Source organism: Aulostomus chinensis, chromosome 1 (genome assembly GCF_037954235.1).
Source record: "Aulostomus chinensis isolate RoL2024-O1b breed Wild chromosome 1, RoL_Achi_v1.0, whole genome shotgun sequence".
Lineage (NCBI taxonomy): Eukaryota > Metazoa > Chordata > Actinopteri > Syngnathiformes > Aulostomidae > Aulostomus > Aulostomus chinensis.
The window spans coordinates 63,873,134-63,896,576 of NC_141320.1; the positions used below are offsets into that span (position 1 = coordinate 63,873,134).

Here is a 23,443-nt window from a genome sequence, read left to right on the forward strand (position 1 = left end):
CTTGCCAGTCCAAATTACCTTGGACTCTAGATTTGCTGGTATAAATCAAAGTCCCTTGTCCTCCCACACATTAGCATCTGATTCCCAGGGCCTGGCTTCCTTCTCACAAGCCCTTGGGAAACTTTCAACTAACACCAGTTCAAAGGCGGGTTGAGAGGCCTTCAGTGCCTCCGAGTTTTAAAGCCCTGCCGCTGGAAGCTCCCACAGTAGCTCCCTTTGTGCCTGTGTGAGCAGCTCACTCTGTATTCCTCTCCTGCTCGACTCCTTGTATAATCCCCAGCCTCTTACTGAGAAGATGATGAAACTTCCAAAGCACCACTCTGAGGACTTCTTTTGTGAATTTTGTCTGGATACAACCACCAAATATTTTTATTCTCATGTCATGTCTGTCTGACTCTTTTCGTGTGTGTGTGGTGAAAACATAGTTGTCCGAGCCCTCTGGTCTGTAGAATATGATTGATTAGTGCTGTCTGGGTAATCGGCACCTGTTTGTTAGGGAATGATCAGGTATAAACGGGTTCAGAGTTGACGCTTCTCTTCCTTTGAAGGCTGAGACAGAAGGAGTGAAGGGTCACGCTGAACCCTCACGCAAGAGGAGCTTTTGTTCAGCAGCAACAGCCAAATAGAGGCGGTTTTTATTTTCTTGTTTGCTTTGTCTGACAACAAATGAGCATTCCCACAGGTGCAACTTGAATGTCAGGTCACTTCCTCGGTTTCCGCTTGCAGATTTTGTCCAAACTACGCGGTTTTTGCCTGTCGAGTTAGTTCAGCTGTGTGAAAAGTTTGCTTTAATTTTGATATACTTTAATTTTCCCAAGGAGGTCAAGAGCAGCTCCCTTGGTGCTTGAAGGCATTTCCTGGCTGTGTGCCATTTCTGGGGCCTCGTCCTTTTGGACTCTTGTAAACTGAGCTTGTAACTCTTCCCCAGATTAACTTCATTGAAGTGTCATCGCAACAACCTTGTCTCAAAAGAGATGTGACTCAGTGGACTTGAGTCTTACAGGACACCACAAATTGTACGCTAGCTGTAGCCTCCAGTTTTCTCAGGAGCTTTTTTTAGCTGTCCGCCCTGCCGACTCAGTGACAAGCTGTATTTGGATTCGGTGGAGGCTGAATGACACATCAGATGTTTACTCCCTCCTCACCGGTGCTAAATATTTACAAGAGTCTGTTTATTCAGATGCTTGGAAGGAGGACCGAGGCAGGTTTTCTCCTCCTGCAGCCTTTTAACCACTTGTGTTGTGTGATAAGTCTGTCATGGCATATTGATTTATCAGCATTTTGAGAAGTGATGGTGGTTAGCACCGTGCATAGCAAGAAAAGCTGAGGAAAAGAGAGGGTTTTTTTTAGCTTTCATCCGTAGTTAACTACATAGAAGTTCCTCATCTCTCTCTTTTGACCCCTTTTTATGTCATGAATATTGTGATCTCCGTAGGCTGAGCATCGGTGCAGTCAGAACAATTCAAGAGGGCCGTAGCCAACGTAGTGGCGAGCTAGCTAGCTGTTTTTCTTTCGTGGGTTTGACCACACGATGGTGAGTTTATCTGGATATTTCTGTTTCTCACACAAGTATGGCTTGCATTTCTCTTATTTGTCATGATTTAGTCAAGATATTCATCCTGGCACGTCCGCGCTAACACTGTAGCGAAGATAAGTAATTCCTATTGGCTGAGTGTTCGTCTCAACCTTATACTGTTAGACACTAAAGAAGACAAGTGAAGGGATGTCCCTCTACATGACTCTTTGTTAGCCCTGAATGACAAAGATTGGTATAACTCTTTGTGCTTTGAGTGACACATAACATGGTCCAGAATTGAGAGTTGAGCGTTTATTTTTCTGTATCATCTGTGCAATCATTTAATTTTTAGTGTACTATAATTCACTTGTCCACACAACAACACAGGGAAAGGTTGGGAACATTGGCCTCAACAAGTGTGTGTGTGTGTGTGTGTGTGTTTGTGGACATATATTACTCGTGTTGTGGGGACATAAATCTGTTTGCACACACACATTGTGGGGACTCGCGTCACTTATGAGGACAAAATGCAAGTCCCATTCGTGTAAATCATTAAATTTTAGGCTGAAGACTTGGAATCGGGTGAGGTTGGGAAATGGTCAAAGTAAATGATTGTAAGTCAGTGTAGTGTCCCTTAAAGTGATGGAAACGCAGAGTGTGTGTGTGTGTGTGTGTGTGTGTGTGTGTGTGTGTGTGTGTGTGTGTGTGTGTGCGCGTGTGTGTGTGTTCTAAAACATTCCTGAGCTGTGATGTCACCAGCCGTCTGAGAGGATATTTATTGTCTGAGGTTGAAGTTTATCAAGTGTGGCGTGGAGGGGGCGGCTGAAAAGCGTGTGTGTGTGTGTCTTTGTGTACTCTCAGACTGTATCTCATCCGCCCTACTTGTGAAGCTCGGATTCACGTCTGAACTTGTGGTGCACGGCGCTCAGTGTTGTAGGAAACAGTAAATCCCACCTGCATGTGCCAATGTTGGAACAAGTGCCTCCTCACTAGGTGTGAGGCTGTCTTGAGTTCATCCACTCGTTCCAACATGGCCACTGAGCAATAAAAAACATCACCAGTAAAAAATTCACTTGTGGTTTTTACATCGTGCAAGGCCAATCGAACACAGACGGAATAAATGTGGCAAGATTTGTCACGTTCCTAATTAAACACAAACTTGAATATTATTTTTATTTGCAGCCTCTCACAGTCACCCAGAAGAAATATGTTTATTACTGTTCTGTAAAACACCCATGATGAGGGTGTTTTTGGAAGGGAATAGAAGTGCCTGCTATGTATTTAAAAATATCCAAAATCACAGTTGTAGCTTGCTCGATGCACATAAAAAGACACAAAACCCGTATTTTAGAGGAACAGCTAAAAACAGGGAAGCAAACTACAGCTCTCCTCTTCTTTCTCCTGCAGACGTGATTAGAGGTCCCTAAAGCTCCAGAGCTCCTCAACATCACCATGGTGGAACCAGCAGACAGGTCATCTACAGCTGGACAGAGGCTGAGTGCCCCTGAAAGTTATGGGGTGTCCACCTTGGAGCCTGGCCTGCGTCCTCCCACCCAACCTCCAGGGAGACTGGTATCCATCAGGGTTCAGCTGCTCGATGACACACAGGAAGTCTTCCAGATATCGGTGAGTCATGTCTGCCTACATGGATTCTTCATTTTTGCTGATGCTCTCCCTTAGTTAGTCTTCTAGTTTTAGCTGGATTAAGTAGGAAGTCACTGTATTCACCAAAGAATGCCCTCCTCCAGGGCTTATTTTCCAAGTGGATGGAAGAAGAGATGAAGGTGATGCCACTAAGTGTTCGTGTTTATCTATTTATCAAGCTCCCACTGCACCTTGGCAGGTGTGATAAAACGCAGAGATGTGGCTTATCAACTGTGATTTTCCTAATATCTGTTCCTCCTTCTGAACTTCCTGCACGGACACAGGAAGTGGACAGCTTCCTGTTTGAGCTTGCCACACCTAAGCACCCACGATGTGCTCCATATAATCCTCCGTCTCTGTTTTGCTGTGATGTTTTGAGGCATATTAGGGATAGTGCCATCTGGCGGCAACAGGAAATTTCCTTTTTGAATTCCGGCCTCCTACAAGGTCAACTGAGGTCATAACAACACCTTGTGGTTACAGGACGTAAGCCTTATGCGACAAACCTTACTGGATCTGCATCAGAATGTCACTGGATTGTCTTCAGTGCCACCTAATGAACACAGGAAGTGTCGTTCACTCTTGCGGGGAACTTTCTCTTTTACTCACATCTGTATAACCTAGTGTCGTTTACGTGTCCTGATCATGCAGCTTAAGTGTTTGCATGTGTTCCGCATCTTCAAGAATCTGAGCGTGTGCTTGCCTATTAGTGCATTAGCTCCCTGGCTTCCTCATGCTGCTCAGGGAACCAGCTCCACTGCCTGCCAGCGTATTTAATAACATGACTGCTGTGTCGCCTTGGTATGTCATCCCTACAGAGTGTAAACCTGAGATTAAGGGAAGCCAGCTGTGATTATTTTATTTTTATTTTTTTTATGATGATGATTACAAAAGAATCTCAGCTGGATTGGAGAGCTGTAATTGGCTCTTGTGAGAATGTGGGGAATGTCTGTGGTTGTTAGTGCCTGAGGATGCGTCTGAGTGGGTGGTTTGATAGAGAGGGTGAGTTATCATTTCATCATTTTTAAAAATCCACAGTTGATCTCATAAACACCCAGCTGGTTTCCTCCAACTCCTTTTTTTTTTTTTTTAATTCCTAAAAAAAAAAAATCCTAAAAAAACACACGCAAACTCACCTCTGCTGCTTGGACACCTTGACAACAGCAGTGTGACCACAAAGGTAACAACCCTGCACTCACTTGTCTTACTGTCACCAGTTTTCAAAGTAAGAAGCAGCAGATGAGCGAACTGAGAATAATGATGATAAGTGAAGCAAGAGTCACAGCTTCTCCAGTCCCCTCTTATCAGTGCGTGTTTAATTCTGCCCTCTGGTGTGTTGGTGCTGTCGTCTGACGTGGGAATCAAGAGATAAGCCTGACACCGTTGATACTTGACAGGGAATGAATCTGTTATCTTAAAGCTACATTTTTGTCAACACAGATCCAAAACAGTGCACTTCTAAGTTGGCATCCATCTTGGCCAATACTGACATCTTAACAGTGGTACTAGCCAGTCAGGTAAATCGGTCTGGCTCTGTTACATACAGTAGCTTATATTTTTGACTTCTACCCAAACCTTAATGATATTTCTTGTGTTTATGATCTCAGCTGGGTTTCAGACAGGAATGTAGACTTTAACTCTATTAGCCAGGCTCCCGTGAGAGGTAACGTGGAATCCATTAGCTCCTACATTTTTAGCTGGAGCCTGAAAATACCACTTTATAAAGTTTCCCCGCTCTCATAGAATGACAGGAACATACCTCCAAGCGCATTGTTAGTTGAAGAAATTTATTGTTTTTGTCCCGACACTTTGACAGCCTCCAATAATGGAGATGCTGTTTTAGCATTAAGGGACCCGCGACGGCACAAGCCATACTGGCAACCAAAACACACTTCATTATTCATGTGAGGAAGAAGTGGAAGGTAGAGAACAGCATCTCTCTCTCAAGCCTGCTGAATAATTAAAGGAACTGGTGTGTATTTGTGTATTTACCTGCTTGGTGACTAATGGTTAGATGTGGTTCAGAGTGTACCTGCCTTCAGTGTGTTTCACTGAGTTCTTTTTCTTCAGATTCATACCAAAGATAATTTAATTACAGTTTGATGTGCCCTGGTATTGCTGCCCCACATTCCTTCATTTCACCATGAGGTCACAGCATCAGTGATGGAGGGGAATTTTCTGCCCCCCCAGGGTAGGAAACCATTTTATGTGGTTGAGAGAAAGAAGGTTCCTGCTGTTTAATTTAAAATGAAGGCAGGGTTGATGTGTAGCATTCAGATTCATCAAACAGTAATTAAATGAAAAAGAGCAGAGGTGAGTGGATTTAATCAGCAGGAAAAAAAGTGGAGGCGAGGTCCATAAAACCTTCTAATGGCCATCAAACTCTTATGAAATCCAAGCTAATGTTGAAAAATTGCTTGTTTTCTGACCAACAGTCCAACAGCCTGAAGGTTTCGTCTCTATGAAACCAAGCACAGCAGCTCATTTTCACAGCAACTTAAAAAAAAAGAGACATATTTGTCATTTTAGTTTTTGCTTTGAAAATACAAAATTATAAATTTTCTAAACTCAAACAAATGAGTTTCCTGTTGTAAATTTGAAAAAAAGCAAAGTGCAAATCAGTAACAATAATTCAGCTGCCTCTCAAATATTGAGTTTTTGAGTTATTCTCCACTGCAGCATTTGGAAGATTTGTCTGTTAATATGTGGCACTATATTTTAATGACAAAGATGAAGTCCTGCGTATTCCCTTGAGACCTCTTGAGCCCAGTTAAGTCCGTCCCCCTTGGCCACTACTTGAAAACATCCAATAGAATCAGATAATCGTCAAAATGTCCACATATGGAGCTTTGACTCATGAAGTTAGTGGAGGAGTTTGTTTTCTACTAACTCATCTATCAATCACTGATGTCTGGTCGATATTTGTGTTCTTGTCAAGCATGCGGACATGACCCTAATCCTGGTAAGACTGTCCACTATATCCTCATCATGATTGACTTCCTCAGTAAAACGCTTTCAAAAGCAGGAAAGTGAGGACGGCCGTGCGTGTTCCGGTGAAATCCGATCCCCGTGTGGGTTTTTGTTGCATGATTGGATTGTGGCTTTATGATCTGTGCTCCTCCTGACCTTGTGTGTGTGTGTGTGTGTGTGTGTGTGTGTGTGTGTGTGTGTGTGTGTGTGTGTGTGTGTGTGTGTGTGTGTGGGTTGGGCAGTGGGGGTTATGAGGATTAGGATGATGGGAATACTTTATTGACAACATCACTTGATGGACTGGTGGTCCTCCAGGCCTGTGATGAATGAGCTACAAGTCCCCTACCTCATTATGCTCAAACACTCAAACACACACACACACTGCTACACTCCGCTGTGGAGCAGTTGACATTTTAAATGGATGAGCCTTTGTGTTGTCGGCTGCCTTGGCTGCACATGTGGAAATAGCAGAGTGAGAAAGAACAGTCACGCCTCTTTAGAAGACAGGAATGAATTTGCAGGAGCACAATCACTGAGCCCTGCAGTGGGCAGGGAGAGAGGGGAAACAATATTGTAGTCATTTGATTTAAGTTGTTCCCACACTGCGATTAATTTGTGGCCACAAGATTTGATTTGTTCCCACAAGCTGATGATGTCACTTGTTCCCAGAATTTGATTAAGTTGTATATTGTTGCCCAATTTGATGAATTTATGCCACGAGGTGGAGCTTGTTCCCACAGTTTGATATTCAAAGCCACAGAATATAAGCTATTCCCACAGGTTGATTGATTTTTGGACACCAGATATAACTTGTTCCCTCAGTTTGATTAATTTTTTGTTTTAAATTTTAAATTGTGCCAACAATCTGAGTACTCTGTGGCCATGAGATGTAACTTACTCCCACAATAAATGGCCACAAAATAGAATTTTTTTCCCATATTTTGATAAATTTGTGGTCATGATATAACATAATCAACCACAAATTAATCAAAGCAAAGGGAAAACTTAGAACTTGTGGCCATAAAATATATTTTTCCTCTCTCGGTGGTCTGTCCATGACATTTCTTTTAACTTCTTCCAGAAGACAATTTATTAATCAATTTATATTTAAATTCTAACTTGAAACACTTGAGCTATGTATCCCCACAGCAGAGTTACAGAACTACTAACCAAGACCATGTGATTTTGTCTCCTAAATTTGTCCTTCTCGTTAACGTGCAGTCATTTTGTGGGTAAAGCCAAGGTGATGTTTAAAGACAGAAATGCTGTTATTTCAGGGTGAGGCTGAAACACTGGCTTTGTGATCTCTGCATGTTTATAACCTATCGTCTCAGTGTGGCAGAGAAGCACTTTCTCCTCTGTCGCACTCATCCATCTCCAGAGCCTTTCTTCCTATCTTTCAAATAATCTCTTTCTCTCTGCTTTGTTGGAGCGATTACAGAACTAACAGAATCTTTGGCAGACTCCATCCATCATCGTCTGCAGAGACCTGCCCTCTGTGTGTGTTAAAACCCCAAGTCCCGACTAAATCCAGGGCTGTAACACAATATAACAGTGGTGTGTTCATGGACTCACAAGGGCCAGATAAACTGCATTACATGGAAATGAGTTTATGTGCGTGAACATAAACAGTAAGTGCTTGTCTCAACCTGCAGTGCTTGCAGTCTAGTCTAGTTAATTACAGACCAAATACAATCTATATATGCAGATGAATGTTGAATGAACATGACTAAATAATGTATTGTGTTTGTTAATCATTTATGTATTCATGAGAGATGTATCATCCTTCCTCCACCTCTCAACCACAGCATACACATCATACATCATGGCCTATGGTCCAGGGTTTTCAAAAAAAAAAAAGTACATGATATTCAAAGAAAATATCAGATTTATGAGTTGTTCGAACAAACAGGTCTCTTTATTTGAACATAGTATTAATTATCCTAACCCCAGCTTTTTTCATGCAAAAATGAAATATCACATCACAAAAAAAGCAAAAATTAAATGTTTCTGTCCTTTATGTTTGTTAAGAAACATCAAAACAGGGTACTGGGAGAGCTGTGCTGCACTACAATAGAAGAGGATTAAAAAACAACCTGCCTGATTTCAACTTACCCTACTTAGCGCTAACAAGCTAGCCAGCTGAAGAGAGGGGCTTCTGTCAACATCTGTCACTTTAGGTGGCTTGGAAAAGCAAAGACTCTTTTTATTTATTTCCATTTCATGATGAAACATTGCATTATATAAAACGGAAAACAAAAGGTACAGAACTATGAGCAAAATAAGGCTGCTCGACTATAACTTAACCTAATTGTCAATAATGTGATAGCTCGACAGCCTCTGCCAGTGCCTACCATTTCAGCTGATAAAGTTGGCTCTGAAAATTCTGCTTTTATTTTTTTCCATGTCAAATTGATGTGTCCTATTAAAGATATAAAACAATAAAGCAAATTGCTATAGGACTTGGAAGTTGAGTAACATCGTCCAAGAAAGTTAGCAATAGTAAGCTAGCTGAAGCTAAATCAGGTCAAATCTATTGGAAGTGATTTATATATTTTGAGTTACCACAAATGTCTGGTGGTAAATCTGCCACCACTGATTGTGTAAACTGTGTCTTCCATGCTATGGAGAGTATGGAAAGCTTGACAGGTGTCAGGATGAGCAAAGGCTTAGTTCTGACCCTAACAATTGCCATGTTAATGACCTATTTTTCTGTATCACACAAACATGGATAACAGTGTTTTTCTACGGCCCCTGTCTCACACATCAAGTGACCGAAGTTTGAGGAACATGAGGAAGCAGCATGCCTGCATATAGAGTGCGGCGTTACGCAACGGTTCCCATTCCTGTGGTCAAAGACCTCGGAAAATGAGTTCTGTCTGTGAAAAGGCTTCACTCTCAGCTACATCTTCCTCTGCCTTCAGTGGCCAGTGTGCATTGACCTGCATCTGGAGGGCACGAATAGCTGACAAAGTGATCAAGTTGAAACCCTGAAGACATTTTGTGTGCTTAGTTAGATATCTAACACACAGTTGCTGCACAGGAACTGTGCATTTTTATTACTTTGCTGTTAAGGTGTGTGCACAAAGAGCCACGTGGAAGAATTCAGACATGTTCAGTTCAAGGACAGGGCCACAGACAGAGCTGCCCCCGAGCGAGGAAGAAGGAAATGAGACTGTGAGATTATAACTTAGTGAGAGGAAGACAATCGCTGATGGAGAGACTGAGATTCTGAAAGGACGGGGCCCAAAAGAGGGACGAAAAAGAGTCTCACTGTGATAGAGAAAGATTGCACTCAATAGCAAGAGAATACAGACACACATCCGCCTCCCACAGAAGCTTTTTGCGGTTTGCCGGCAGCCAGTGAATGAGCAAACAGTGTCCGCTCTCCTCGGCTGCAGATGGGATCCTTGTTTTTGGGTAATTGCATTGAATGAGGTCCCCAGTGAGGAGGTTAGTCAAGCCAAGAGGGGAAGAACTGCATGGGCCCCATTTGGGGTAATCGCTGTGCTACAGAAAACCACCATATTACTGGTTTCTGTTGATGAAATGTACTGGTTTGAGGTCATCTCATGACATATTAATCATTTCCTGTATTTGATAGGAGTTGAGATGTCCTTTTGATGTGTAATATGTTACAATAATATGTCGCAACCAGCACAGTCAAACCTGTTGTTTTAAACACAATGGAAAATGAACTCCAGCTGCTAACCGAATGCTGCTATCATCAGTACCAGACCTGCTGGCTGGTGGCCAAAACTCATTTACAACTCCTGAAGTATATAAAAAATAAACCTGGTTGATGAGATAATACATAGGTCATTGGGTAAAAAAAAAAAAAAATGACTGCACTTGATTTTTTTGTGTTGCTGTTGGACACGGCGGTGAAGTCTATGCTGATTACCACGCTGGAGTTCTGCTATTTTGCTCTTCTACCTGAAAACTAGAGCCTCCATGATGATGGCGGAGGCCATTGAGGGGCAAATATTTCACAAATTATCACTTAAAAATAACTCGATCCAAGTGAGAGTGCATACATCTGCCAGGGCAAACTCCGCCAAACTCCATGTATAAAAATTTTCCACTATGTTAAACAGATCTGCCCGCAAAATTTATTGCTCTTCCTTGGCTCTCCTGTCAGTTTTTTAACGTGATTGATGCATCTGATTGATTTCCCACCACTTTAGCTTATCATTGCTATTGGAAAGCCTTTTATTATTTAACGTGGCACAGTATGCATGAGTTGTAACTCATCTGTGTATCTGTAGAACAGCACAAATGTACCACAGGCACTGTGTAATTATTCAATAATGTTTCCACACCCTCCACACACACTAACGCCAAGTCAAAACACATGTGGCTTGCTTTTAATGTCTTTTCTACCGTGTCAAATGGAGTCAATACTTGCAATTGCTATCGGTCTGCATGTTCAATCGAATACGTACCTGAAAACTGAGACAATGTCAGATATTTTATTTGCTACTGTACAACACTTTCTATTTCTCAGTGGAGCCCTGGAGGTTTTCTGCACACAAAGCAGCCCTGTTGCCAGATTTACAGGACTCATTCCTGCAGTAGGCGTAGTACTCGCTGCCATCCTACACGAGACGCTAATTGCTTTTTTTTTTTTTTTTTTATGCTACAACATTGTGCATGTATTCCCTCTGCTGTTCGGTTTAATTGTCTGCCTAGAGTGTGCTGTGAAGCGTTACACACACACACATACACACACAGTTTCATCGTCTTTGTCATCATCAGGGTTGATTGCAGTCATTGCTGACAATGCTTGCAGGTATTTTCCCAACATGCTGTTTATTCAACATTGAGCATGTGTATGGATCCGTTCCTGTCTGTGGAGGAACTGGCTTGGATGTCTTGCCAGTAGAGTTAAGCCGTTTAACCTAATCTGAACACCAGAGTGTGATTGGTGGACAGCCCAAGAGGGAGGAAGGCTCTCCCAGCTGTCCTGCTGTTCGTTGGTATTTTTTATCGTTTTTTTTCCCCCTCCTGCTTGAGGTGAAATTATGATCTCCAGGCGTGTAGCATTCTTTAGCACTGGGAATGTAGAGTAGGTACTGGAAAAGTACCAGGTGTGGCTAAAAGTTAAAGCTACTCTTAAATTACCTTAAACAGCTTAGAGCATATATTGGTTTGCTCTCAAAGGCCATGGTGCTTAAAGTCTTCATAATTCAGGATGCTTCTTTAGCAACGGACTATAGGGAAAAGCCTGTTCTTTTGTCTGACATGGAGCAGTTGCTGGGCTGAGCTCTGTATACTGCAGGGAATGAGCAGTGCCAGCAGGAGATCTGGATTGCTGTGTGCTGCTTGATGTAGCATCAAAGCTAAATGATCATTCCATATTAAATCAACCAAATCTGAGGAAAAGTTCCACCCTCAATCTCTCAGGATCAGCTGATTGTTTTGGACAATGACATTTTTTAATGACGCCATGCAGAATTTACCTTCATACTATCTTATTTTTGGAACCTGAGGTACACTGGGGGAGGTTGTAATTTTGCTCAGGCTCTCATTTGTGCAGGAAATCACAACGCAAAATTTTTGATTAATAGAAACAAGCACTAGTCACCTGGTAATATGTTTTCTGAAAGGAGAAAACTATAAGAAGTGATTTTTGGGTAGACTTCCTAGGGTCATATCCCCATCAGCATATGAAAGGACTCTTCTTACACTTGATACAATGACCCTAAAGCTAATGGCACCATTTCCTTAACTACGAATAAACATTACTGATATTGAGATGCCCAAACCTGTGCTAATAGATAGCTTTGGAATCAGTTAAACTATGCTAATATGCATGCAAACACATGATACTTGTGTCACATGTAAGATTAGATGCATTTTGGCATCCTGATTTGGTGTATCTGCAGAATGCAGCGTGCTCTCTGGTAGCAATGACTAGATTGATCTGATTTACAGCTCAAACAGAAGTTGAGTTAGGCTGCTTCCTCGTTCACGAGCAGCAATTTCCTCATCTACCATTTCATATGTCCTCTCTCTCTCATGTCACACAGCCTTTAAGTTTGTTTGACTTGACTAATTAATGGTTTTCTGTACATTTTTCTCCTCTTTATGTGCCATTGAGGTTAAACTGTCAGTCAACACACATCGAAAAGATCCTGCAGGAATTCCCAGCAGGGGACTGAAGGAGGAAAGCTTTGAGCTGCCCCCCCCCCCCCCTTCTTATCATAGGTCTCACCCATCTGTTTTCTATCCCCGTTGACATCAGTCAAAACGCTACAGACCAGACCAGGACGAGAGAGAAGTAGCTTTCAAACATCCTTTGACTTCCTGCCAATGAGCTGCAGGGTATTGTGTCTCAAAGTCTAGTAAGTCGCCTTGTTCTGTGAAAAACACTTCCAAAAGGGCAGCTTGATATTAAACGCTTCATCCGTCCATTTTATAGCTCATTTGCATGAGTGACGCTGCTCCGTAAAGCCTCCTCACACCATGACACGAGACTATTTGACTTGGTCGTGCGCTGCGCGGTGAAGAAAGGGGGAATGAAAGGAAGTGTTGGAAGATAAACAAAATCATTCAGGGATGAAATGTATGGATGGTGTGGAAAATGAATGCAAGCTTGTACAGGATATAAAGGCTTTGTGTTTTATTAGCTCGCCCGTGAGGAAAATAGTTGTTCCTTAAGTGTTCATCTCTGATATAGAGGGAGCTTTAGCTGCAGAGAAATAAAAGAGAGTGAAATATACAGAGGTTTTTGTAGCCTCAGGGGGCAAAAGGGGACTGGATAGTTGAAAATAGAGCGATTACTTTGATTTACTGCATCCGACTTTAATCGAGCATTTGGAGGGAGAAGGAGAATGAATGTATTTGCTAGCTGGCGTGTGTTTTCACTGGCGAGTGACTTTTCTGGTTGAGGGTGGTTTCTGCAAAAAGACTGATAGCCAAGCGTGAACAGGCACGCTGACTGCTCACTGAGGATCACTCCCGAGGTGAACTGGAACCCAGACAAGAGACGCAACAAGTCCAAAAGAAATACAAAGAAATCGAGATGGTAGCAGGATTAAGATCCTTCCAAAGTGATCTAGAGATCCAGAGAATTCCAAATAACCCAAACCAAGACACACGGCGTGGGAGCCACCACAATCAACCTGCCAGCTGACCATAATGGATAGTTTTTTTCTACACACAAGCCCCTAACTTACATTTTTGTTTTAAGGGACACTATAATTTAGTTTGGTGCCAAAAGGACTTCATTGTATGAAGGGTAAACGGCAACAGTCCTGCTGCAGACGGCCGGCCTCTCCCTCTGCGTAAAGTAACTGCTTTTACCAAGATAATGTTAGCTAAGTGGTAGCGGTTATGATGCAAGCTGCTAATAACTCGTGTGGCTATGTGGATTAACATAATATTGATGTTGGAAATCAGTGGCACGCCATAAACAGAATAGTGGAACTAACCAGGATTAGTTTCCGCCATAGCTATAGCTGAGTTCAAGGCCCTGGTAAACCGGCACACCACTCTTTCCCAGAGAATCAAGTTTATAAAGTCTTCCCGGGGATTTTTCCTCAGCCGACCACTGCCACTTCTTCCAAGGTTTTACTTCTTCCCTGAACTCTTTCTTCAACTTTTTCGGCTTCTTGTTTATTTTTGATGGTTCTTTGGATTCTTGATGCAGCCATTTCTCTCTGGATATACTCACCTTCCTCCTTCACACAAGACGAGGAGGCAGTCCTTCTCCTCCATGGACCACCGCTTAGCTTTAGATTCCTTCATGCTAAAGGAAAGAGGACTGGACTTTTTGAATATGGCGGCCACAGAATTTTTCTCGATAATCCCGCCAAAACCATGACACTAGCCGTGCCTGGTTCAAGACAAAGTCTTCTTTATGTGAACTTGCTGTTCAACATTTGGCTCCAGGTCCACACCAGCCCTTGAATTGGGTCAAAAGGGGGTAAATAAGGAGTTATTTGAATTTAACAGTGGAAAGTTATACATAAAAACGCTAATAAATGTCTGTAAAAGTGGCTAGTAAGGCTGGTCTGTGCTGTTTTTCCCATGTCTGGAGCTATTTTGATGACTTTTCTGGCTCAGACGCTCGGACAATAGATGCCAGGCTCATAGCCAGATTCCAGTACAGCTCACTGCTGGACAGTTGGTTGTTAAGAGTCACTTCTTGACCTACTGCTTCAAGCTCTCTAATTATCTTAAACACTAACAGCCATGTTGGTGCAAGGCCCAGAGGGACAGCTGTGTTGAAACCGAACCCTGCCTTAAAGGACCCTGAACTTGACCTTCGTAGGTTACTTTTACAGTCCAGAGCCAGAATCAGAAAAACCTGACAGGACATTTGAGCCAGTGATTCTGTCACTGGTTCTATTTATTTAATACTTCCTGGGCTGTGCCACATCATTACTCATTTACTAGATGAGACAACAATCCAGCTTGAAGATGTACTAAAATGTGTTTTTGTGATACAGAAGAGTGTGTGTATGTGTGTGTTTTTGGCTGACTAAGAAAGGCTCATTGATAGAAGTTGCTGAATGAAGTGATTGTGATTTGAGCTGAGAGAATGTCCTCAGGGCCCAGTCAGCTCCCTTCAGCTGAGCGGGTATATTTAGACTGTCATTTCCAACCTGTGAAACTTCTAAATGTTCAGATGTACTTGAATGCTTCTCTAATCTGCTATTTTCCTTAACTTCTTACAAAGAAAAAGCAAACATCTGCAGCAAAAAGGTGAAATTATGGCTCAGATTTGAGCCTCTCTGAACAGTTTTTCCCTCCTCAGTAAAGGCAGATTCAATTTTGTTTTTATTCACTTGTATTACTACAAACAAAACCCTATATATATATCACATTTGACCTCAGCGGGGGACCATTTCCTTTCCAAAACTGTTGCCAAGATTAGAGCTGATCATGAGAGCTGGCCGGATTTTAAACACTGTTCCTATTTAGGCCACAGCTTTTGCACCACAGTTTACTGTGTGTTTACACAAGAATAAATAAGGAATCTAGGCTACTCAAGGTATAAACATGGTGTTACCCTGCTACCTGAGGTGAAACTCCACGTCAAGGGAGCACGCAAGTTATTAATCTCTTCGATGGTTCAGCAGTAATCGCTTGAACCAAATGACATTTAGCTTCAATCCCATTATTCAAAGTCCTTTTCTGTTAATCCAAAATATCCAGAAAGTTGTGCAAGTCTGGGTTTTGAGGGCAGCCGGAGTGTCCTTGAACTTTGATTTTGACCATTTAAGACCCATCCATTGCGTGTTATAGAGGGACTTTGCGGGGGGGGGGGGGGGGATTAGACACTGGTAGGTCAGATTGGAAACTTGGGTTTAATCTCACATGATAGGACTCTTGATTCATGCGTGTTTGTCTGAGTCCTTTGTGTGTGGTCACAGTGAGTACGTTTGTGTTCGTCTGACTGAACCTGAAGTTTTCTCCGAAAAGTCTGACTGCAACCAACTGTAAGAGTGCGTACTGCTACCTACTGGTCTGGATGTGAACACAATTCCATCAAAAGTTGATCCTTGTTGTCTCATTCCAACACAACAGTCGTCCAGTTAAATTGCCCAACTGCTGGACTGCAACTGTGTGTGTAAAACCTCTTCGTGGAAGTTTGAGTCCAGGAGTTCTTCATCATCCCTCTTTCATCTGAATCCTCTCCACAAGAAGTGAAACTCCGAGCAAATCTATAAACAAAACCTTACCAGAACTCAAAATGATGAAACTCGTCTAAGCATACCATTATAAGGCTCTCAGAGTTTTGCACTGTGTCCCCTTCAAGTCTGTTGTTTTTTTGGAGAGTTGGAATGCTGTTCTCGATACTTTCAGCTTAAGCGAAATGAAGTTTTTGGTTATGACAGGAAAACCTGAGTCAGTCAGACGCACCAAAGACACGTCATGTTTTTGTGAAACCTTTATTATTTTAACGGCATTCCAGTGTTTTAGATTACGATGTGACACCTGATATCTCCCCCATGCATGTGTGCAGAAGGAAATTGGTTTTTCTTGAAACATATTGGGATTTCTTTTTCTTTTTTTTTGCCTTTGCCTTAAGTTCGTCCCAATATGATATGACCTGCTGTGCCCCACTCCACAAACCCTTATCGCTCCTCTCCCAACCACCCACCACAGAAATGTGATTGCAACATAAAACCATATGGAATTTTAGACATAGCACTTCCAGCAAACTGGGTGCCACTCAAAGAAATGATTGCACCATCAACCTTTTGTTTGTGCTCCATAGAGGGGACAGAGTTTGAAGCAACACACAGCTCAACATGGGTCCTCCGTCTGTGTCAGCATGGGCTTTGTGTTTTTTTGGGTCACATGATAAAGCGCCAGTGTTTCCTCCAAGCTAATGTTGGAGAGAAGGAGTCAGCTGACTGAAGGGTTAGGAAGGGGAAGGTGGAGCAGCTCTTTTTATTTTCTGTCTCCTAAGCCGTTCTCTTCCTCTCCCGTTTTAACCTCAGAGATCCGGAGATTCATGAGGCTTCTGACAGGACTGTGACATCTGCCAGTCATTCAGCTTAGTTCCGTGTGTGATCCGTGTTGCTCCTGGCTTGTCTGCCTCTGTGGGTGGGTGTGTCCTTCCAGACAGACTGACCACACAGAACCAGATGGACACACGGTAGCCAGATGGTGCCAGACTTGGCTTGCACCTTTTTTTTTTTTTTTTTATCTTCGCTGTTCTGATTCCTCACCGTCTCATTCTTCTGTGCATACCAAGTGCCGTTTGTGCACACGTAACCTTTGTCCTGACATTTGAATGGTTTAATTTAATCTTTTACCACAGTATAGAGAAAACTGCCAGTCCAAGAAAAGACATTATGATATACATAACAGACCGTTAAGATGTGAAATTATATAAATTATTTGCACTGATGTCATTATTGTGAAAGGTTATTGAGCCACCTCATTTTCATGAGTTTTAATGGAGTTGGCAACCTCAATACGACCTCTGTCTAATGCACGTTTCAAATTTAATTGCATATTTTCACCGGTCATTGACTGAACATTTCATTTGAATGAGTTTTCATGAACCCATTTAGACAGGAAAAAAAAAACAAAAAAAACCCTTGATGATTGAAATGAGAAACAAACCAGAAACTTTGGCTTCTATGTAAAATGACTTGTATTTAGCCTTACTGTTCAGAAAATATTTGTTAACATTTTTTAAAAAGCATCACCTTAAATGACAATGATGTCTGGCTGATTGTGAGTTTTAATAATGTGGCCGTTTTTAGTGCTTTTACATATTCAAAATTGAGATTTTGATATTTGGTAATATTTTATTTATTGGACACTTTTTACTCCGAACAATAGGTAAGATGGCTGTAAAATGCCGAATGATTAAAAAGAATCTAGTTTAAATTAAAGTATGAAATGAAAAACTGTATTGCTGGTAGAATCAAATCAATCCTGACACTGTTACATATTCAACAGTGAGTAGCTTGTCTTGTCAGGTAGCACGGTGTCATTAGGCAGCTGATTTGTACGCGCTAAACCGAAGCATCTACAGGTCAAAGGTCAGTGACGAGGTGGAGAATAGGTGGTTGCATAAATGGCTTTAATTCAATTATCATCAGCCCGTTGATGAAATGCTTGCCTCTCTTCGACTCCCCCCACTTCTCCATTCTAACGTAATTGATTTTCCTCACCTCTCTTCTTGTCCTGCAGCAACGTTCTCCAGGAAAAGTGCTGTTTGACCTGATTTGTGTCCATCTCAACCTGGTAGAGGGGGACTACTTTGGACTAGAGTACCAGGACCAGCGCAAGATGACGGTGAGACAGTGACAGGGTTTATTACCAGATGGGTTTTTGCTCAAATGCCTGGTTAACATGACATGTCTTCACAATGGAACCTTGCCTAACAACAGCTTTTTAGCTCTAACAATCGCATTTATGCTTCAGAAACCAAAGTGGAGTGCATTAGTGATGCTAACTTCCGAGCAGGCCTATGAAAATACATCCTCCACAGCAAAGCGACGTCTAAACATTGACTTAGTTTCTTCTCACCTCTCAATATGAGTCTTATACAGTATTTCCTCGTGTAGCCCCTGTCAGAAATTCATATGTACAAAATCAATTTAATAAATGATGAATATTCCATTTGCCTGCGGACACAACAAACACAGCACTCCTGTTTCTCTGCTTAAAACCACATGAGAGCTCTGCTTTTATCTTGTGCTGATGGGAAGATCCTCAGCTCAACAACCTGTTTGTCTTTCATCTGCATGTGTGTTTGCACGGTATCCCAGCATGCACCTGGATTCACTTGTTCCACCACCTATTCCATGGGTGTGCATCTGGTTGTGATCAATTGCACATTTGGAGAGGAGACACTGTTGTCTCATCCATGCATGAAAACGCTGCAGCCATAGAGGGTATTGAACTGGAAGACTAGAATCAGTCGTTTATCAGTCAGCACGCGTAATCACTTGGATATTCTGGAACACAGGTGCCCGCTGTGCATGTCAGTGGCCGCGGGCCATGAGAACAATCGTTCTGAAGTGGAACTGATGAATTGCTGCCGAAGAAAATAGATGACAACATTTTTTGCGCACGTAGACATGAAGATGAAGAGGCACATTTGGTTAGCGAGCTACAAGATTGAAACCTCCACGTGTCCGACGCTGTTATGATTTGTCATGTCAATCTCTGTCTGCGTTGTGCTTCCTTCCAGGTCTGGCTGGATCTGCTGAAGCCGACGCTGAAACAGATCAGACGTACGTATCTCTCACTTCTCATCTTGTCTTTTCTGTAAAGGGTTATGATGCAGTAATGCTGCATGAAACGGTGCTTTTACCCCCTCTAGTGGCAACGACATGTTCAGCACGCTAAGCTGTGTGATTGTTTTGATCGTGAGTAACAGCGCAAGGTTACATAACTGATCAAATTGCTGTATAAGGTTAGCCAGTTTAGATATAAGGGTAAAAATTAAGATTTGAGTTTGCAAGTTAGCATGTAGGGATGGGTGTCGGTCAAATACTTTTCAATACAAATACAGTAGAAATACCCGATTTACCAAAATGTTTTTAACTTGTACTTTCAACGCTTAACATTTCAGCATTTTTCTACTGAAAAGAGCTTTAGAAAGTAAAAATAAACATACTGAAACTGGGTATGGAAAGAAGAGGCATCTTTAGATACTTGATAGTATTCAAACAGTTTTTGCGGTGCCGTAAGACTGTCAAAGTTCAACCACATTAACATCCGTTGTTGCTTCTATTTCATCAGAAGAAATGACATAACAGTTCATGACATCATCAAATGTTTTGTAATTTTTTCGACTGAGAAACCCCAGAGGCAGAAATCTCACAATATACTTGTAATTTTTCAAGTCTGCTGCTGTTGTTTTTGTTTAGAAAGTGATATTTCTTTTATGGCAGCAAAGTTTAGACTGAACGTAGCCAACAGCTCCTCAGTCAGGATCCTGACTCCACCAAGACAGAATGTATGAGTGGTGGTGAAAAGATTCGTCTCCTCCTCTTCTTCCCTGTCTTCTCCGATGTCTGCTTCTTCCTCCTTAACCACCTCCTCTCCCTCTCTCAGGGCCGAAGAACACCATCCTTCGCTTTGTGGTGAAGTTCTTCCCTCCTGACCACACACAGCTCATGGAGGAGCTGACTCAGTAGGTCCTCTTCTCCGCGCAGAAACCACACCTAGCTGAAGAGGAGCTTCCTAAATTAAAAGACGTGTTGTTTTTCTATTGGTTTGGCTGCTGGGTTATAAAAGTACCATTTATGGTTTCATGCAGTTGTTACAGTTTTCGTGCTTTTTTTTTTTTTTTGCTATTGCTCATTTATTACACACTTAGAGCCACATGACATGAAACAGATCCAAATGAGAACTTTTGTCATCTGGGAAGCAGGCTAATAAAAACATGTCTCGCTACAAAGCTGCTGCTTTGACCACTTTTACTGTCAAATATGAGAGCCGCTGCATCTGGAGAAGCATCTTGTTTACCTTAAGACAAGAAAAAATCAGCAGCCATCTTGTCTGCCCTTTTTTTGGTTTTGTTTTGTTCTGCCTTTAGAGTCGACGTCACTCTGTAAAGACCTTCCACATTTTCCCTCGATGCTGCAGCTCTCTGAGTTTCCCCACTGCCTCTTCTTCTATCTCTCTTGAGATCGACGAGAGATTACCAAAATATCATCGCCAGAGCTGACGTGTGCACTTATTTTCCACCGTGCAGCCTTTCAGCCTGGCCGTTTATTTCACTGAGCTCATATTGTCTCCTGGTTTGCCAGCTGACTGCAGTGTCAAACAGGAAGTGGGCGCTCAGCCTTTTTTCCTTTGTTTGGTTCACACAGTGTTGTCTGTGTTGCCTTTGACGGGAAGATTTCTTAGACTTTTTTTCATTAAGAATAAGATAAACAGGGGTGCTCCTCAAGACTGTAACTGCTGAGTTTTATTTTTCACCAGGCGTTTTTTTTTAGTTTTTTTTTTTTTACCATATTCATACTGGAACTCACTGAAGCATCATTACCTTTAATTAGCTGCTATAAAAATCTTCAATTGGATATCACATAAAATTGTGCTACGGCCCATTAAATTCTCTCTCTCTCTCTCTCTCTCTCTCTCACACACACACACACACACACACACACACACATACACACACTCCAGCAGCCAGTGCACCATTTCTGTTGAATCAGCCAGGTTTTGTGTTGAAAGCACTTTAAATGAGTGAATTTTGTTTTTACTGACGATGACTTTATTGTTAGCTTGAAATATATATATATATATTAGTGTGGTTTTGTCTTTGAGCATGTTTTTTATTATCTAGAAGCTGAATATTTAATTGCTCTGGGCCTTTTTTCCCCTCTCAGTTAGGAACTGATGTCATTAAATGTGCATAAATGCTTGATGACAATGGAATTGTACTTTAGCGAGTGCATGAACCAAATAACCTTCCGCTTCCTGTCCTTCCTTTTTCTTCCTCTGCTCTTCTTCCTCCAGGTATCTGTTTGCCCTGCAGATCAAACGTGATTTAGCCTGCGGGCGTCTCATCTGTAACGACACCAGTGCCGCCCTCATGGTCTCCCACATCATTCAGTGTAAGCGCACGCACACACACACTGAGTTTGGTCATTTTTCTGATGTACAGCGAGCATTATTGGTTTTATTAATACTATTAAATGAGTCACTTGTGCCCTTTATTTGACTTATTTTATCATTGTCATAAAAATAGAAAGCTGTGCAGAGCTGTATAAGGGCATTTCTCTTTGAAGTCCAAAGAAATGAAGATAATAAAAGGAAAAGGGACTGATTACTCATTTTATTTATCAAACTTTGAACATCCGAACATTTACAAGCTGACCTGTTGTTTTTAATCAGTAATTAACACGGTCTGCTCTCATTTTACCACCACACAACATTTAAACAATGGTCTGTTGTCCTGTTGCTCATAGCCGGCTCCATTATCAACCCTGCTAATGAGCCAGTAATGTTGGTGCAGCCCGATGCGGCATATTTATGTTCTTATCCATTTAAATGTTCCCTATTGATGAAGTGTGTGTTGTCTTTCTGCCCGGAGCTTCGTTAGTCAGGACTGTGGCTCGCTCCAGCAGGGCAGATGCTCGCCAGCATGAGACCATAATCCTGGTTCATCCCTGGCAGCACCGCCCGCCTGCCACTCTTTCTAGTGTCTTTTTCCCTGCCGTTACATTAAAGCACCTTGTATTTCAAATCATGAATGCATGGAGGAGCGTTTCCTGACACTCTTCCTCTGCTCATCCTAAGCACCATGTGTTGAAGATATAGAATTTTGATTCAGTCATGCAGTGGCGCATTAAAACCCAGCATGCTAAAGAATAAGCCTCAGTTGCCAGGGTAACCATCAGCGCTGCGTCTGTGCCGCAGGGAAGGATGTTTATCATCTGATCTACACATATAGAAAAGGAACGGGATTCACTCCTGTTTCCGTCACCCGCCTGCTCTCTCTTCTCATTTTACCTCTGTATAAATATTGCAACCCCTCCCCCTCCAGCGGAGATCGGAGACTTCGATGAGACCCAGAGCTGGCAGCACCTCCTCCACAACAAGTACCTTCCTGACCAGGACGCTATCAGGGACAAGATCACCGACTGCCACCGCAAGCATGTGTAAGTTTAACAAATACAAGAAATGTCTGTTTGTGTGGCTATTAAAAGAGTTAATCATCATTTAGCAGTTCCAGGGTCAGCATTGTTTACCTGGAAATCACTGGATATGATTAGACACGCAAGGGAAACAGTACTGAGCCGCTTTAGTCGGACTGGAGATCTGTTTTCTGGTAGGAATTAAGCTCTAAAGTGTCTGTGTCTAACTGATGCATGCACGCGCACACACACACACACACACACACACACACACACACTGGGTGTACTCATAAACACCCATTACACAATTACACCCAACCAATAAGTCTCACTCCTGCAGGGATTGCTCACACACACTTCTAATCTCTTGGCTGCAGAGGTGGCATGCTTTCTGCAGACACACCACTTGGCACTCCTTCTATACCTCTGGGACCACACACACACACACACACACACATATACACACACACATACACACCTCGCTTCATTTTACATCCTAACTATGCTGTTTTCTGGAAATTCCAACCGACCTTCACTGACTTGTTGATTATTTGGTTAGTCCCCCCTCCCCTCCCCTCCCCTCGCCCATCCCTCATCGTCCCCTAACCGACGCAGGAAGGAAGTGGCTAATTCAGCAGCTTATACAGGAAACAGGAAGCTATTTTCAGATTTGTGAGGAAACAAACTTCTTTTGTGGCAGGCTTTTCTCGCCATCCTCTGTGGTTATGTGACCTCACAGTGTATTTCAAGGCCGTTGTTTCGACTTACACACCTTGAGCAAACAAGGACTTGCGAATGTTATTGATTTTCCTAAATGATGACAAATCACTCAGCAAAGTGCTATCTTTGGTCATTTCCATGGTAACAGCCTCTGGGGGCTCCCAATAGCTATTGTCATAGACACTTTATCTACAAGCCAAGAGGAAAGGGAAATGGCTGGATTATTTTTTTTCTGCTGATTGATGTGAAGGTGGATTCATCGATTGCTCTACTCCACAGTGGACAGACCCCTGCAGAGTCTGACTACCAGCTGCTGGAAATCGCCCGGCGGTTGGAGATGTACGGTGTTCGTCTCCACCCAGCGAAGGACCGCGAGGGTACGAAACTCAGCCTGGCTGTGGCACACACCGGGGTGCTGGTGTTCCAGGTAAAATCAGCCAAATGTTCTCTGGAAAAGAGAAACCCAACTGATTAAGTTTTGGTTCTTGTGGCTCAAACTGAGTCACTTCACCGCCTCAATCAG

The 23,443-nt window shown here is 42.4% G+C and overlaps 1 protein-coding gene across 2 annotated transcripts in view; it reads left to right on the plus strand.

Moving 5' to 3' along the window:
• The window catches only part of LOC147272726 (FERM, ARHGEF and pleckstrin domain-containing protein 1-like), a 40,398-nt gene that overhangs the window by 3,162 nt on the left and 13,793 nt on the right, over positions 1 to 23,443 (plus strand). For both annotated transcript variants that reach the window (XM_086200314.1, XM_086200321.1), the window contains 7 exons: positions 2,924 to 3,142; positions 17,795 to 17,899; positions 18,801 to 18,843; positions 19,670 to 19,748; positions 21,080 to 21,177; positions 22,110 to 22,224; positions 23,200 to 23,347. In XM_086200314.1, the coding sequence (XP_086056440.1) occupies positions 2,969 to 3,142; positions 17,795 to 17,899; positions 18,801 to 18,843; positions 19,670 to 19,748; positions 21,080 to 21,177; positions 22,110 to 22,224; positions 23,200 to 23,347 (762 nt within the window). In that variant the 5' untranslated portion in view covers positions 2,924 to 2,968. The remainder of the gene's footprint in view (positions 1 to 2,923; positions 3,143 to 17,794; positions 17,900 to 18,800; positions 18,844 to 19,669; positions 19,749 to 21,079; positions 21,178 to 22,109; positions 22,225 to 23,199; positions 23,348 to 23,443) is intronic.